This window comes from Cyanistes caeruleus, chromosome 19 (assembly GCF_971803275.1).
Source record: "Cyanistes caeruleus chromosome 19, bCyaCae1.hap1.1, whole genome shotgun sequence".
Taxonomy (NCBI): domain Eukaryota; kingdom Metazoa; phylum Chordata; class Aves; order Passeriformes; family Paridae; genus Cyanistes; species Cyanistes caeruleus.
Genome location: NC_141719.1, coordinates 11,591,797 through 11,608,079, shown reverse-complemented (window position 1 = coordinate 11,608,079; position 16,283 = coordinate 11,591,797). Strand labels below are relative to the sequence as shown.

The following is a 16,283-nucleotide window of genomic DNA, read 5'->3' as shown; positions in this document are numbered from 1 at the left end:
ATGTGGGAAAGAGTAAAAAGTCATGAAGAAGGACATCTATCCTTCTGTAACAGTCAGATGTGATGTCAGATGGCACCACACCCTTCTGCAAGCAGAGAGGTACAAATTGTCTTTAAGGAGAAATCCAACCTACTTGCTTTAGATACTGACAGGAGAGCTTACTAAAGTGAGTTTATGTCCTTGTTTTGTTTTTTCCTGTGAACTGCCAAGATAGGCAAGGTGACATCCTTGTTCCCATTTGACTGTGGGCACATAACCAGACAGGGAAAATGCTTTAGTGAGGCACACATCAAAACATTTGTTTCTAGAATTCTATTCTTTTTTTGGAATTTTTGGAATTTTTTTTTTTTTGTAATCTGCAGACATTTTTGTAGTCCAGTTCCTGATCATCAGTCATGATGAACTATTTCCCATCATTTTGTAAAGCAAAAAGGCATTTTAGTGTTTTTGTACCTGCAGAAACTTAAAATTTTCCTTCACAGCTCCCTAAATCAAGCAGAAGTCTTCTGTTAGTTGCCCTCTATCAGTCAGTCTTACCACAGGTAACTGTGGGGGTTTTGTTTATTTTACTACAAAGCCTACTTGCTTGGGGCAGCTACTGCAAAATACATAATCATGTGGATGTACAGAGGCTACACTCTATCTGTGTGGCTGGGCTAATGAGATAGGATGCTGAAATACGTGATGCTGATCAGCTGGTGTGTTGAAGCAGGGCCTGGCGGCTCGGAAGATATCGAGATGTAACGGAAAGATAGTAACCCCCCCTCCTCTTTAGTATGGTAATGACCCTTGGAATTAGCCAATAGCACCTAGCTGTGATGAAAGCAGATGGGAGTGGACCTAGTGGACCTAGGTTATAAAAGGTCAAATTCTCCAGCAATAAACACCATTCTTCGCCCTCCATCACATTGATGCCTTGTGTGCAAAAGGACCGAGTGGCCTGAGTGTTGGTCACCGTGCTGTTCCTGAACCAGGGTGTCTGCCTTGCTTAAAAGGCAACACTGGTGTAGCAAATGAAGGCAAGGAGAAAAAGAGTTCTTGGAAAATCTTGACTCTTCCTTTCATTTCCCCTTATATTCCATAGGTCTGATCCAGAACTTGCAGTCTAAGGTGGCAGTGCATGGGGTCAAATTAGTTATCCCTGGACTAGAAGCTGCAGTGGCTGCTACAGAGTCCTCACCAACACAGAAGGGCCTTCAGCATATCCTCGCTGAGATCTGCTGTCTGGAACTGAATGGAAACCTCCATTCTGAGCTGCAACAAGTTGTGATTCGAGAGAAAACGCACTTCCAAAATGACCCTCTTCTCAGTGGATTACTGGATTCTGCAGAGTTGAGGACTTGCCTGGATGTGGCATTGGAGAACATGATCAGTCATAGGATGAAGATAGTAGAGGTTAGTTGGAAGCCTGGGTTGGGACTGTAGCTAGTGTTTCTAGGCCTTTCAGTAACCTGATTACATACCGCTGCTGTTCTGGTTATAATTCTGGCTATCATTCATGTTTTGATTTAGTTTCTCCTTTTCCTTTTCCTTCCCCTTCTTTTTCCCCACAGGCTAATGCAGGAAGTGGACAACTGTTCTCTCGTGTGAAAAATATTCTGAATGCCCAGCCCCTGTTGCAGGTGGACTACATTGCCACTGACTGCGCCCTGGAAAACCTTTCAGCTATTGAAACAGAGCTACAAGATGCTGGTGTTGTCTCTAGGCAGTGGGATCCAACTAGCCTTCCCTCTGGAAATCTGACTGATGCTGACCTGGTGGTATACAACTGTTCAACAAGTGTTTTAGTGAATACTGCTGAAATGCTCTCTAACTTGGCAGCTGCTGTGAAAGAAGGAGGGTTTGTTTTGCTACACACTCTTCTTAAGGGAGAAACTCTTGGAGAAATTGTCAGTTTCCTTACAAGCCCAGATCTGCAGCAGAAACACAGCTTCCTAAGTGAGGTAAGCCTCCTGGAAGGACAAATACTTTCACCATGGATAGTCTGAGACTGATGCTTGCAGATGCCTTGATGGTGAATGTATAGTAGGTGTTGCTTGCATGCCTTTCCACTGAAGCCTTCTGCAGAAATACCTAATAAACATTTCTTCCGAAGAGAGGACTTGCAAATTACTACATATTAGGTTGAGACAGTGAACTGTAAGTTCAGTTGGGAAAGCCTTTCTTAGTGCACTGAAAATTTTTCCTTGTATATATGTCTAATCCATATGAAAACACTGGCGAGGACAATTTCTTTATCGTTAAAATCATGTGCTGCATTGCTGGATGGGGTACAGCTTTATACCTGTAGGATTCTGAAATGCTTCAGTATCAGAATCTCTCTCTTACTTTTGATACAACTTCTTGGAGTGCAATTATACAAGCTTGCTATTTTTTTCTAATGTTAAAGCACCCCCAGAAGGAAGACTTTTCTCTTGTATTTTTCTTTCCTTCCTTTCCTCCTCCCTACATTATCTGATCCCATAATGAGATACAGTAAAATAAGCCCTGAGAAGTTGGATGAGGGAGAGAAGGGTGTCAGCGCCATGTCTTCAAACCAGTATATCATGCAGATAAATTAATGCCAAAGCTGACACAAGAGGAGAGTGAATGGCAAGGGTAAGGGTGGAAACTGGGGTATCATCTTCTTTTGGCAACTGTTAGACCAAGCAGTAATGGGAAAAAGCACTGCTGCAGAACTTACTTATTTTTCTTGATTTGAGAGGATGTGGCCTCTCAGCTCTCTTCTTCTAGAATAAGAAGAGATTAACACTTCAAGAGTTTGGGTTTTGTTTATAATTCTGGGGTGGGATAGTTGGATTTTGAATTTTGCATTTACATGGATTCTAGCCCTTCACTTCCTGCAGACATTTTTCAAGGGTATTTGGGAAGATTAAATCCTTTGCATCTTTCCTGATAAACAGGGGGATAAAGAGAAGACACTGAGATGCTACTGGCACCATTAACAAAAAACACAGCTCTATAATTAGTATCAGTAGCCTGGTAGTAGCAAATCACTGGGAGAAAGATACATGTCTGTTGAATGCACCTTTTCTGAAGGAAATTATACAAGCTAGGCAAGAGTGTGCAGGACTTCATATAGTTCTCAAAGTTTTCCAGATACAGACATTGTCCCTGGCCCTTGATATAAAGGATCACACTGTAAAAACCTTCTGCTCCTCTGTACCTGGTATATGAAAAGTAAATGGATGCTTTTCTGAGAGCCTGGAGTCATCTTTATTGCATTCAGAGAGTAGATCCTTAAGTGTTTCTGGATATGCCATACATGGGTTTTCATTTTTTTATTTTTCTGAAATATCATTTCAGTGTAACTTAGACATAGAGGCGCTTCTCCCCAACTCTGTGCAAAAAGAGCTTATGTGACATAGGGTAGACCCATTCAAATACTCTATGGAATTTGATGGCATGGTCACTGCTCAGTGACATCTTAGTGTTCTAAGAAAAATTCCCTTACCAGGACTTTGAGGTATTTGCACTCCCACTTTTGGAAGATCCCATAGGGAAAAAAGAGTAGTCTAGATTTGGATAAAACACTGTTATGTTAATCAAACTTGTATTTGTACTGAGACAGTACAGAGCAAGCTTTCAAGAAAAAGACTGAAAATTTGACTTTTGACTTTGCTGTTAATTTGTTGCTTTGCCTGATTTGACAGGCACAGTGGGAAGACTTATTCAGCAAAGCTTCATTGAATCTTGTTGCCATGAAGAAGTCATTCTTTGGCTCAGTTATTTTCCTGTGTCGTCGACAAGCCTCTGTCAAAACACCTGTTTTTCTGCCAGTAGATGAGACGAACTATAAGTGGGTTGAATCCTTAAAGGTGAGAATTCCTGTGTCCTAGGTATCTGAATTTCCAAATCATTATTCTTTCTAAATGAGATACTTAGGAGTGTTAAAAGAAGAATGTGTGTGTGTGTTCAGCTACTTTTAATAAAATAGAAGTTACTAATCTCTGCCAAGGGATATGTGGGCTATTTTCTTCATGGTTCCTAGTAAAACATTTTGGGGTGTGTCCTGTAGGAGGTCTTGTCTGACCCGTCAGAGAAGCCTGTGTGGTTGACTGCCACCAGTTGTGCAAACTCAGGAATTTTGGGAATGGTGAACTGCCTTCGCCTTGAAGCAGAAGGCCACCGAATCAGGTATGTAAGCATGCCCTTGAGTTGCATTTGGGAGATGAGATATTTGTGTTAACTTCTCCTCAGGCCTATAGTAAAACAAACAAAATGACAACTCTTGTCTTCAGGTGTGTGTTCATTTCCAACTTGAACCCTTCATCTGCTGTCCCACCCACAAGTCTTTCTTCCCTGGAGATGCAGAAGATTGTTCAGAAGGACCTGGTGATGAATGTGTATCGTGATGGCAAGTGGGGCTCCTTCAGGCATCTCCCATTGCAGCAAGGTACAGCCTTTGAGAGCTAAGGATCACTTGCAAATCCTTGAATCTGAATGAAATTTTTAATAGAAAATAAGTAGTTATTGTTCCCACAGTTACCCTTTATTATTATTTTTAATGAAGAATTTTGAATTCTGCTCCAGCTCAAAATGAACAGCACACTGTGGTGCCAGGCGGAAGGATAGTCTATTTTAGGCCATCCATAGTATTGCAAAGCAAGAAAGGGCTCTCTGGATAAGCAAATGGAGGAGGTGGTGGAAATTGCACAAGGAATTTATTCATTTTGGAAAGCACAAACCTCTGTTAATGTGTGTAAATTCTTACTGTTCCTTCTTCTGCAGCACAACCTCAGGAGCTGACAGAATATGCCTATGTAAATGTGCTAACTCGTGGAGATCTCTCATCTCTTCGCTGGATTGTCTCTCCACTTCGACACTTCCACACAACTAATCCCAATATTTTACTCTGCAAAGTCTATTATGCATCTCTCAACTTCCGGGACATTATGCTGGCTACGGGGAAGCTTTCTCCAGATGCTATCCCTGGTGAGTTAAAGTTACACTAGAAGGAAATGTATTTATGTATTGGTGTTCTAGAATTAATCTCTTGATTGTTAGTTTAGCACTGGCTAGATTGCATCCAGTATGCCAGAAAGCACGCTTTTGAGAAGGAAGTACAGCCTTGCTTCAGGGCCGTACACCAAGGTGTACACCTGAACCAAGTTCCCAAGTTCTACTTCCAGTTACAGTTCCATTTTTTTATATTGCACAATTAACAAAATATGCTCTGAGAAATGTTGCTTTGCCGCATTGCATAGATACCAAGTGTGGGGTAAAACAAGTTGATGGAGGTTTCAGAGATGGGCATGGTAAATACCAAGGTGAGAACGTTGAAGTTTCATGCTGCCATGTGGTTGGACATGCTTGGATTTCAGGGAAGAAAAATGCACAATGAAGTAATTGCCTGTTTACAAAATGGAGGTGGTATTACCTTGCTTCATAGTGAGTTAAGAATTAATGTAATGTCTATGAAATTATTTTAAAATATGTATTTAAAAGAGAGGGGATGGAATATGTAAAAACTTAGTAATTTGAGTAAGGCTGGGCTCCTGTTCATGACTGAACCACCTGGCATAATGGAAGGTACCCCTGCCCATGGCCGAAGGTTGGAAGTAGATGATCTTTAAGGTCCCTTCCAACACAAAGCATTCTATGATTCTGTGACTGACATTAGTGTCTGCCTAAAATGTGACTTAGAAAAATTTCATACTTCACAGTATATTTTTTGCAGTGATCATCCTTTCTAGTTTATGTATCATTCTTTTTCTGAGGGACAGAATTGCCTCTGAAACAAGATGTTTTCATGAAATTACTCAGAAAAAACTGGAAACTAAAGCAATATCATCAAGAATAAATACTTAAGATTTAATGAGACCAAGTCCTTTTCTGCTGCTCTTGGAGTGAGACGTTAACTATGGCAACTTATGAACTGTGCACAGAATAGACAAATCCCAGCACTTTTCCTGTCTGGAGTTTAGACATTCAGGGACTGCTGCTATAGTAAAGAAATTTTAGAAGAGAATTTTTTTGTAAAAGGTGATAATGTTCTTTCAGGTAACTGGGCTTTGCAGCAATGCATGCTGGGCATGGAGTTCTCAGGACGGGACCTGACTGGAAGAAGAGTGATGGGATTGCTGCCAGCAAAGGGACTGGCCACAGTGGTAGACTGTGAGAAGAAGTTTCTGTGGGAGGTGCCTGAAAACTGGTAGGTCAGCTTTTGTTTTCTGGTTAAGATTTGCCTTCCTCCCTGGGGCTGGTGACAGCCCTGATCAAACCTAAGTGCTGCACAATAGGTAGCGTCCCCCTCTGAGAAATGTTAACAGGGCTACAGTGTCCCAGGCAACTGTAAGATTTTGGATTAGATTCACTGCAGGAGTTCAGCACTAATTTTTGTACAGTGGCTTGCACAAAGTTCTCATCTTTTTTTGGGCTCTTAGCTTCACCCGTTTCACTATACACTGGGATATCAGTGTTGGCTATGTTACTGGTTAGTTACTGAAGTATTTTTGCAGAATGATGAAACTTGGCTGTGCTTGGCAGCTGTGGTAGTTTGCTGTATGATTGGCAACCACTTACACTTTCTTTTCTATCTCAGTGACAGAACCTTTCTGTTGCAGAAAGGCATGTTTTGTCAGGAGAATCTAGTAGTCTTTCCCAAGGCTAAAGATAGCTCTTCCACTTTGCTCCTTAGGACTCTGGAAGAAGCAGCTTCAGTGCCTGTGGTTTATGCCACTGCTTATTATGCTTTGGTGGTTCGAGGTGGTATGAAGAAGGGTGAGAGTATCCTTATTCACTCTGGCTCAGGAGGTGTGGGCCAAGCAGCCATTGCCATTGCCCTGAGCATGGGCTGCCGTGTCTTTGCTACTGTAGGTGAGTACTGAGGGCCCGAAGTCATGGGGAGAAATAGGTTATAAATAATAAATAGAGGAAGCGTGTGTGTATGCATATGTGAGCATCTATACCTATTTAGGTATATACTTATTTCCTCCCCCCAGAATGATCTGCTGTAGCTTTGATCTAGTTTCCAGGCTGGGAACAGTTACACTGTAAATACAGCTACTACTTCGTGCTTGAAAATTCCACACCACAATTAAATTTATCTGTCTCTGTACACTGTATAATCAAAAGTGTGGAAGAAAATCATGGCTTCCTCATTTTAAATTTAGTAATATGAATCCAATGCCTGTCCATTGAAAGGCTCTGATCTGTTTCTGGTCCTTGTTCTATCTCATAAATGAGCAGTAGCAACCAGACAGCCTTTGTCTTAAAGTTTGACATCTTGAGAGACTGCAAGCTTGGAGATGGCTTCTCATACTTAACAGTACTTGGGGGAAAGATGTGCAGCAGAAAATGGGCTGTTTCATCATAAAAATGAAATTAATGACCTCTTTCAACCTGTCTCCTACTTCCAGGTTCCACTGAGAAACGTAAGTATCTCCAAGCAAGATTCCCAGAGCTAGATGCTAATAGCTTTTCCAGCTCCAGAGATACTACCTTTGAGCAACATATCCTTCGAATTACCAACGGAAAAGGTGAAGTTCAAGAATCATTTTTCCTTTTTTTTTCAGTCAGCAAAGCCACATTATGCAGCTGTGCATTCTAAAGACAGTGAGTCGCCAGAGGACAGGGTTAGGCTCTCAGCAGAGTTAAGAAGGTGCCTCTCCTTTCATTGCAGGTGTCAACCTCGTGTTAAATTCCTTGGCAGAAGAGAAGCTCCAAGCCAGTTTGCGTTGTCTTGCTCGACATGGGCGTTTCTTGGAAATAGGCAAATTTGATCTGTCAAACAACAGTCGTCTTGGTAAGATAGGGCATTGAGAAACACCTCTCATTAGGTTTTAGCTGCTGCCTAGCACCCCCAGGTCCTTTTCTGCAGGACAGCTCTCCAGCCTCCCCACAATTTATACTTGTGTCTGGTTTACTTGGTCTCAAGTGCACAATTGGCATTTGTTAAATTTTATATCAATGATTATTGCTCAGTGTTCCAGTCTATCCAGACCCCTCTGCAAGGCCTCTTGTCTCTCAAGGCAGTTAACAGCATCTACCAGTTCTGAAGGCACAGGGCAAGATAACCCTGATTTCTCTTGGATGGGAAAAAAATTTTGTATATTGTAAGGTGATGTTAGTGAAAATTACAGCAATGTTCTCCTGTTATAGAATGATTGCATATAGTGCTGCAGCCCGCTTCCTTATTCTAATTAAATTTCTAAAGATCCTATCATGTTGGAAAACCTTGCTATGAGGAAAAGTCTCCTGTGGAGAAAGACGTGATGGATGTAGAATTCTAGTTCCCCTGTGACTCTAACTCAGGTGTCACTAGACCGAAAAAATGTCCTTTTAAATACCAGACTGACCATGATATAGCCTGTCCTCTCAACACACAATTTTTTGGAGTAGAGTTTCTGTGAAACTGGTCTGCTTGTAAGAGAACAACATAATGTTATGTATTGGAGGCCATATGCAAGAATGAGTTTGGAAAATGTAGAATTCAAGCATCTGACTGCTTTATTCCTGTGACCTGCCCAGAAATGTTTCTGAAGCAGATGATAGGCTCCATTTTGAAAAGTCAGCAGCGTCAGGTCATAACCAAGTTGCTTTTTCTAGGAATGTCTCTCTTCCTCAAGAATGTGGCATTTCATGGGATCCTGCTAGATTCAATATTTGATGAGGGAAACCAAGAGTGGGAAGTAGTATCAGAGTTGTTGAAGAAAGGCATAAGAGATGGTGTAGTAAAGCCCCTGAAGAGTACAGTCTTCAACAAAGAAGAGGTCGAAGCTGCCTTCAGATTCATGGCACAAGGAAAACATATTGGCAAAGTTATGATCAAGGTAATGAGACAATGATTTTGATTCTGTAATGCATCTGGCCATCCTCTGGTGACTAATGGATATTTTGATCCATTTTGAGTTGAAGTTCTATGAGTAGGGCAGCACAGGGTCAATTTTTATGACTGACACTGTCACAATTGTAGCTGTCAAGTCTGGCACTGCTTCTACAAGTTTCATTCCCATTGACTAGAGGAGTATAGCATGGAAAGATAAGAGATGCATTATGTGTCGAATTATCTGATTGTAACTACCTTTTTCTTTTTTTTGTGTGTGTGTGTTTGTTGTTTCTGGTTTTTGGTTGGTTGCTGTGGTTTTTTTTGTGGGGGAAGGTCCAAGAAGAGGAAAAGGAGTATCCTTTAAGAAAGTCTGAACCAGTTAAAATCTCTGCAATCTCCCGAACCTCCTGCCCACCTACCAAGTCCTACATCATCACCGGGGGCCTAGGAGGATTTGGGCTGGAGTTGGCACAGTGGCTAGTTGAGAGAGGAGCACAGAAAATTATACTGACATCTCGTTCTGGCATACGAACTGGTAAGCAAAAATTGCAAGGGAACAGGGAACATGACTGCATTTCAACAGACATCAGTTCGTAGTTTTCTCCTTAAGTGTCCTATTGACGACTAACAATGTCTTGATCTCTTTCCTTTCTCTTCCTGTATTATCTCACTTCAAGCAGTTGTCTCCTTTATTGTAAAGGAGGAGCTATCTTTTAGCTTGACCCTTTCTTCCAACTAATACTTTCCTGCTTTTATGCTTCCTAATTCTATCAACCCATTTCCTCTCTTATACAGGGTTTTTTTCTGTAGCCTTTCTTTTACCTTTATGCCCTCTACAAAGTCTAGCTAACTCACTGACTTGTCCACTGGCTGTAGCATGTTGGATCACATGCCACAAGGAAAGGCCTAAAAACTCCTTGTTAAAGATACTTTGTCCCTCAAGTTACATGTGTGGATGCTCACTCTTGCTCCGTAGTTAGCTCATCTGTAAAGATGGACCTTACTATCTAATAGCATCCATGAACATTTTTACTCATATTTAAGGCATTAGTTTGATTATAATGGCAGCATTAAGATTTTTATCAGTGATAGTCTTCATTTCTTCATACAAATTCAGTCATAACACAACTTCTCTCTGTCTCAACATGTTTCTTATTTCTTTTGGCAAGTTCACAATCACACCACTTGTGTGTAAAAACACAGGTCAAATACTATTTCTCAAGTTCTGGCTGTGTAACTATCATCTGTTGCTTTGCTCTACTCTAGCAAATTTTCCCAATCTCAGTACCCAAATTTTTGTTCATTTCACCCTTCCTGCCTGCCTGCCTGCCTCCCGTTCTCCACTTCATCTATTTAGAATTTCTGAAATTCAAATGATTTCTAGCTACTGTTCAAATTTTGTCCAATTTTTATCTTGTAGCTGAATCAAGAATTATTTAGCTATTCAGTCCCTATCTAGTCAGAAAAGCATAAAAGAACGGCTTCACCAAAACCTTATGGTTGGAATGCTTCATCCCAGGCACTGTCCACCTTTATTTTTTTTAGGCTACCAGGCTAAACGTGTTAAAGAGTGGAAGGCACTGGGAATCAAAGTGTTGGTATCTACCAGTGATATTGGAACACTAGAAGGAACACAGCTATTGATAGAAGAAGCTCTGCAGCTTGGACCAGTTGGAGGCATCTTTAATTTGGCTGTGGTAAGTGCCAAAAATGCTCAGAACTTTTAAGAGGCAACATCCATTCACATGACTTTTTTGCTAAAGGCAGTCATACAATTCATACAATTTTAGTTAAGTTCTCTGTATTTCAAAGGACTCTATGCTTTGGTCTTACCTGCTGCTAAAGGCTTATGGGTCTGTTCCCTTGACCTAAGAAGCAACAGTATTTGGCCACCGAGTTCAGTTCTGTGGGACATCTGTTGCCCATGACTCCTGTGGACAAGAAAAATCCCATGTAGAACTTGGCAGAATTTCTACATTGTCAATACAGAAAAAATGTTGAAAAAAGCAGACGTGGCAAAAGCAATTTTGTCATATTTTGGGATATTCAGGATATGTCTGTACTGTGAAGTTACAAAAATACATTGTGTACCAATATCCTCTCATATCTCAAGCCATGTGGCATATTTAAACAGAGAAACTGAAGATACTGAAATGACATTTTCTTTTTTAATCCCTCTCCCCAACCCCCACCATAGGTCCTTAGAGATGGCATGATTGAAAATCAGACCCCAGAATTATTCTGGGAGGTCAACAAGCCAAAGTATTCAGGCACCCTTCATTTGGATTGGTAAGTGTCTGTAGCAGGGACAAATAAGAAATGCTTTTAAAGTCATGGAACTTAGCAAACTTAGTTGTTTTAGTCTTGCACTAGCCTTCGACAGTAATACAGTTAGCAGGTTTTTCTGATGGGGCTTCTCTCTCCTGCTCTGCTTCAAGGGTAACTCGTAAGAAGTGTCCAGACCTGGACTATTTTGTTGTGTTCTCCTCTGTAAGCTGTGGAAGAGGAAATGCTGGGCAAAGTAATTATGGCTTTGCCAATTCTACCATGGAGCGTATCTGTGAGCAGCGATGTCATGATGGACTCCCAGGTAAGATGACTTTACTCATTGCACAGTATAAACTATCTTGCAAGCATCCAGGTGAGGACCAGCTCACCAGAAACCTGTGCACTTATCTGGAGTGATAGTTGAAGGCTGTTTCCCACTCCTAGATGTCACCCTGAGTCATTCATGTGTGCATGAATACTGACTGTTTAACAGTACCGAGGAAATGCAGGCCTTAGCATAGCTCATTATTAAGTCCCTCTTTCATTAACTCACTCCTGTTGCTGCCATGTGCTTTAGTTAGCTGCTCAGTGTGTTCTAATTTCTTCTCCAGGCCTGGCAATCCAGTGGGGAGCCATTGGTGATGTGGGTATCTTGATGAAGACAATGGGAAATAAAGACATTGTCGTGGGAGGAACAATTCCCCAACAAATGAGCTCATGCCTGGAGGTGCTTGATGTCTTCCTGAACCAACCTCATCCTGTCATGTCTAGTTTTGTCCTAGCAGAAAAGGTCTCAGTGAAAGCTGAAGGAGGTAGTCAGCGGGATATTGTAGAAGCTGTTGCTCACATCCTGGGTAAGTGCTGTCACTCAAGCACTACTGGACAGAGCCCACTCTCTCATTACTTTTGGAAAGCAGTGGTGCTGCTGTAGGTGCTCTGTTCAGCATCTCTTTCTGATCTCCTGCGGTGTGGCAATGTTGCTTTTGTGAGATTGTTTGCTTTTTTTTTTTTCCCTTTACACTGCTTCTTCTCTCAAATAATGACTGTTTCTTGTATGGGGTTTTCTCTGTTACTGTGTTTACATAGATATGCATATATACTCCAGTGTCTTGGGTTTTATTTAGAGTGAACTGGTACACTTTCTCCAAATGGAGAATCAACAAGAACAGCCCCCAAGAGCAAAATTCTGGGACAGCACATGAGACAGCAAATATGTAACTAACTTTCTGAGTATTATTCCACCTTTCAAACATTCATCTTATGTCCCCATGCCTCAAAAAGTAGCTTTTCTCTACTTACTGCTTAACTGGTAGTGTATTCACCTACCAGCTCTGTCTGTCATCCCATGTGAACATCTAATAACCATAATTAATTATGCATTACAAGTGCCATGTCCTTCTGTCTGTCTTGATTCTCCTTTTTACCATGGTGTCTCTTATTTTTGTGTTGGTAGTGAATAATTGCTGTCAACTCTATCTTCTACTACTATCCACTTCAGTTATATGTTTTACAGGCAGAAATGTCTATGATCCTTTGTTTTCTGCCAGAAAAGGTACTGATAAATGAAAGGCAGTCTCCTGAGTGTTACTTAAGGAGCTGTGTGCAGATCTTGCAAGATAAATCTTCCAAAAAGACAGCAAATCTGATCTCTCAGAGCAGATGTGGCTTTTAGAAGCGATCAGAAAGGGTTTGGGAAACCACATCAGCTATAGGGTTAGTTTGGAAGAACAGAGTATGAAAGCAACAAAGGGAGGAGCTAGTAATGAAGCCTAACAGGGGGAAGGCCCTAACATGGGGCAGCACAAAGTGGAGGAGGGGACAAAGAGCTGTAGATGCAGGTGTTATTGTGAGAGGCCTTTTACAGGTAAGGAAAGGGTAAGAGTTTGAACAGTGTGAAAATTGAAGAGGAAAAGACAAATGAAGCCTAAATGTATCACCTCTTCTTCCAGTGTCGTAGGCATCAAGTATTGCAGTCAACCATCACTAACACGGATACCTTTGATCTCGTCGTAGCTGAGGATTAGTTGCATTAGGTCTAGGACTGCAGTTTCAATTGGAGCCTCCAGTGTGTGGAATCTGTCTAGCTGACTGACTGTTCTGTATTTGGTCTAGAGCTGATGTGAAAATATTCACAGCTATATAGCTGGGATTGATGTATCCCCTGTCATAAATCATACACATTTAATATGTACTCTTAAATACTAGATCCCATATGACAAAGGTGGAGGTTGTAGAAGAAGTGATTTTTGAAAGTATTAGATGATTCTGCAAGGTAAACTGCAGGTCTGCAGCTGCAGTTTGAGATTTTAGGAGAAAGAAGAAAGTGAAGAAGGCTGCTAGAGAGAGGCCCAGAGCTGAAAAGGAATTGGCCTTTTGCTAGTATGCTCTTTTGTTCTCAGGGGTCCGTGATGTGAGTAGTCTGAATGCTGAGAGTTCCTTGGCTGACCTGGGCTTGGATTCCTTGATGGGTGTGGAGGTGCGCCAGACACTGGAGCGAGACTATGACATCGTTATGACCATGAGAGAAATTCGACTCCTTACGATCAACAAACTGCGTGAACTTTCTTCCAAGTCCAGGACAGCAGAGGGTAAAGTGTCTGGATTAGGGCTGCTACCAGTTACCTGAGTCTAAATAATTAAGCTCCCAATCTGTTGATTTCATCTCTAGTGACATAAACCTCTACCAGATCATGAAATAAAGTTATAATTGAATAGCTTTTAAGTGACAGACATGTCACAGAAGTGTATTGACTACTGGGAGCAGGGTGTGTGAGCAAGGCAAGTGCTCGTGCTTGGCTAGCAGCTGCATGCATGAGTACTGTTATGCAGCTGTGTGTGGGATTCAATTTGAGACCTTTTACTTGTCTGGGGAATAAACAATGTAATGCCATACTATAGGAAACTGAAAGTAGCGGCAGTTGCTGCAAAGCAACTGACAGTAGGAAAAACCCTGTGTCTATGACCCGATGATGTACTGAGGCAACAGGCTAATCTAGGGCAGCCGTGAGGTTGTCCTTTAGGACTATGGCTATATCACCAAGACTGACCCTGAAGCTAATTGGGTTTGTCTGGTGTGCTTTCCTTCAAAGAGCTGAAGTCATCCCCACTGATGAAGACAGGCCCAGGCGAACCTCCAAAACTAGATTTGAACAACTTACTGGTGAACCCAGAAGGGCCAACAATCACTCGTCTCAATGAAGTTCAGAGCATGGAGCGCCCTCTTTTCCTTGTTCACCCCATTGAAGGATCCATTGCAGTTTTCTACACTCTGGCCTCCAGACTTCACATGCCCTGCTATGGTCTCCAGTGCACAAAAGGTATCTCAGTTCTTCAGCATCTCGAGTTTGCAAACATAACATTCTGAACTGTGGTTGCTTTTAGAGAGGGCTTTGTTTTTAGACTACTAAACTTAGAGGAACAAGTGTCAGGCCTATTAGTCTGCAGAGGGTCATGTCAAATATTCGCGGTATTGAGAAGATTAAATTGGAGAGTGTATGTATGCAAAAGTCAAAGCATCCTGTTCAACCTGTCCTTGAAAAGCAGGAATATAACTATTACTTGTCCTGAATGCAAGTTGTTAACCATAATTTAGTAATTAAACTGCCAGGTAACCTGAATGTTTCCAACAGGATTGTTTCTGAGTGCATGAGAACATATTTGTCTCTGCCAATGTCTTTTCACCAGTCTTTCTAACTCACTTCTTTATTTCTAGCCGCTCCTTTGGACAGCATCCAAAGCCTGGCAGCCTATTACATTGACTGCATGAAGCAGATACAGCCTGAAGGACCTTACCGCATTGCTGGATACTCTTTTGGTGCCTGTGTAGCCTTTGAAATGTGTTCCCAGCTGCAAGCACAACAAAATGCTTCCCATGCACTCAACAGTTTATTCCTTTTTGATGGGTCTCATTCCTTTGTGGCAGCATATACCCAGGTAAGGGGCACAAGGAGAATCTTTTTTTCTGGGGACCATCATCAGGGCTCATTTTTCTCAATGCTTACTGTTCTAGATACAAGCAATCTGAAAAGCAGACAGACTTTAATTCACAGGTATTTTGGAAGACAGCTGTAGACATTGGATACTTAAGAGATGATGGAAGGGTAAAAGCACATGAGAGGTGGTCCTTAAATGGCGAGAGTTCAGGCACAAATGTTGCTCTTGCTATGATAAATAATAATATTAGTATGTCTTCTGGAAGATCCTGGTGCGTGCAAGTCAAGATCCTCTTGTGGTGGTGCGAGGAAACCTTGCTTAAGGCTTCCCTTTCATTTTCATTATACATTAGAGAATACTAGGCTCGTGGCAGTTGTCATCTGTGGATTTGCTTTCTAATCCATCCTGAAGGGATTTCCCCCCTTCCTTTTTTTTCCCAGTTCACACCTTTGGTTCTGTAATTGTTTTTATCTGACTTTTAATATCAGGCACATCCCTCTCACGTTCACACTGTATTCTCTCTTCCAGAGCTACAGGGCCAAACTGACCCAAGGAAATGAGGCTGCACTGGAGACTGAAGCATTGTGTGCCTTCGTTCAGCAATTTACAGGCACTGAATACAATAAGGTAATGTTTCTTATTTTCAAGATCTATATATCTTGACATTGCACAAGAGGCTGTGTATGTTTTTTTGTTAAATGGAGATGGATTCTCAGCTGTTGAGACTAATGTGGAAAAAAATGTTAATATTTCCAGCTGCTGGAGGTTCTTCTGCCCCTGAAAGATCTGGAGGCTCGTGTGAATGCTGCTGTAGATCTAATAACTGAGATTCATACAAACATCAATCGTGAAGCACTCAGCTTTGCTGCTACTTCATTTTACCATAAGCTGAAGGCTGCTGACAAGTATATACCAGACTCCAAGTATCATGGGAACGTGACACTGATGCGGGCGAAGTCTCACAATGAATATGAGGAAGGTCTGGGTAGAGACTATAAACTCTCAGAGGTCAGTCTCAGGCCCACTGGTGTCTGTTGGGTTTCTTTTGATATTTGGGGAAGCCAAAGTATGGGAAATCATCCTTACTGAGAAAAAAAGGACAAGACCAACCTTAAAGAAATTATTGTTCCGTAGTTGTTGTGCTCTAACAAGAATAGAAGTCTCCAAAAGCAAATGAGTTGATTGGTTCCAAGCATTTTCTGTAGGTAGTGAGGACTAGTAAGTTTTGCCTGTATATAGGATTTTTTTCTAGGTAGACAGGTGTTTTCTGTAGCTGATTCTTGCTGCTCTCTAGAAGGACTTTGGATAATAA

General features: G+C 41.5%; 1 protein-coding gene across 2 annotated transcripts in view; it reads left to right on the top strand.

Moving 5' to 3' along the window:
• FASN (fatty acid synthase) overlaps positions 1-16,283 on the top strand; it is a 41,876-nt gene that overhangs the window by 22,899 nt on the left and 2,694 nt on the right. For both annotated transcript variants that reach the window (XM_086856897.1, XM_086856898.1), the window contains 21 exons: positions 1,085-1,395; positions 1,554-1,943; positions 3,654-3,818; positions 4,019-4,137; positions 4,242-4,396; positions 4,732-4,935; positions 6,004-6,154; positions 6,641-6,819; positions 7,362-7,481; positions 7,625-7,747; positions 8,551-8,774; positions 9,104-9,305; positions 10,316-10,467; positions 10,968-11,059; positions 11,209-11,360; positions 11,650-11,892; positions 13,438-13,626; positions 14,128-14,355; positions 14,751-14,971; positions 15,500-15,598; positions 15,728-15,979. In XM_086856897.1, the coding sequence (XP_086713023.1) occupies positions 1,085-1,395; positions 1,554-1,943; positions 3,654-3,818; positions 4,019-4,137; positions 4,242-4,396; positions 4,732-4,935; positions 6,004-6,154; positions 6,641-6,819; positions 7,362-7,481; positions 7,625-7,747; positions 8,551-8,774; positions 9,104-9,305; positions 10,316-10,467; positions 10,968-11,059; positions 11,209-11,360; positions 11,650-11,892; positions 13,438-13,626; positions 14,128-14,355; positions 14,751-14,971; positions 15,500-15,598; positions 15,728-15,979 (3,971 nt within the window). The remainder of the gene's footprint in view (positions 1-1,084; positions 1,396-1,553; positions 1,944-3,653; positions 3,819-4,018; positions 4,138-4,241; positions 4,397-4,731; positions 4,936-6,003; positions 6,155-6,640; positions 6,820-7,361; positions 7,482-7,624; positions 7,748-8,550; positions 8,775-9,103; positions 9,306-10,315; positions 10,468-10,967; positions 11,060-11,208; positions 11,361-11,649; positions 11,893-13,437; positions 13,627-14,127; positions 14,356-14,750; positions 14,972-15,499; positions 15,599-15,727; positions 15,980-16,283) is intronic.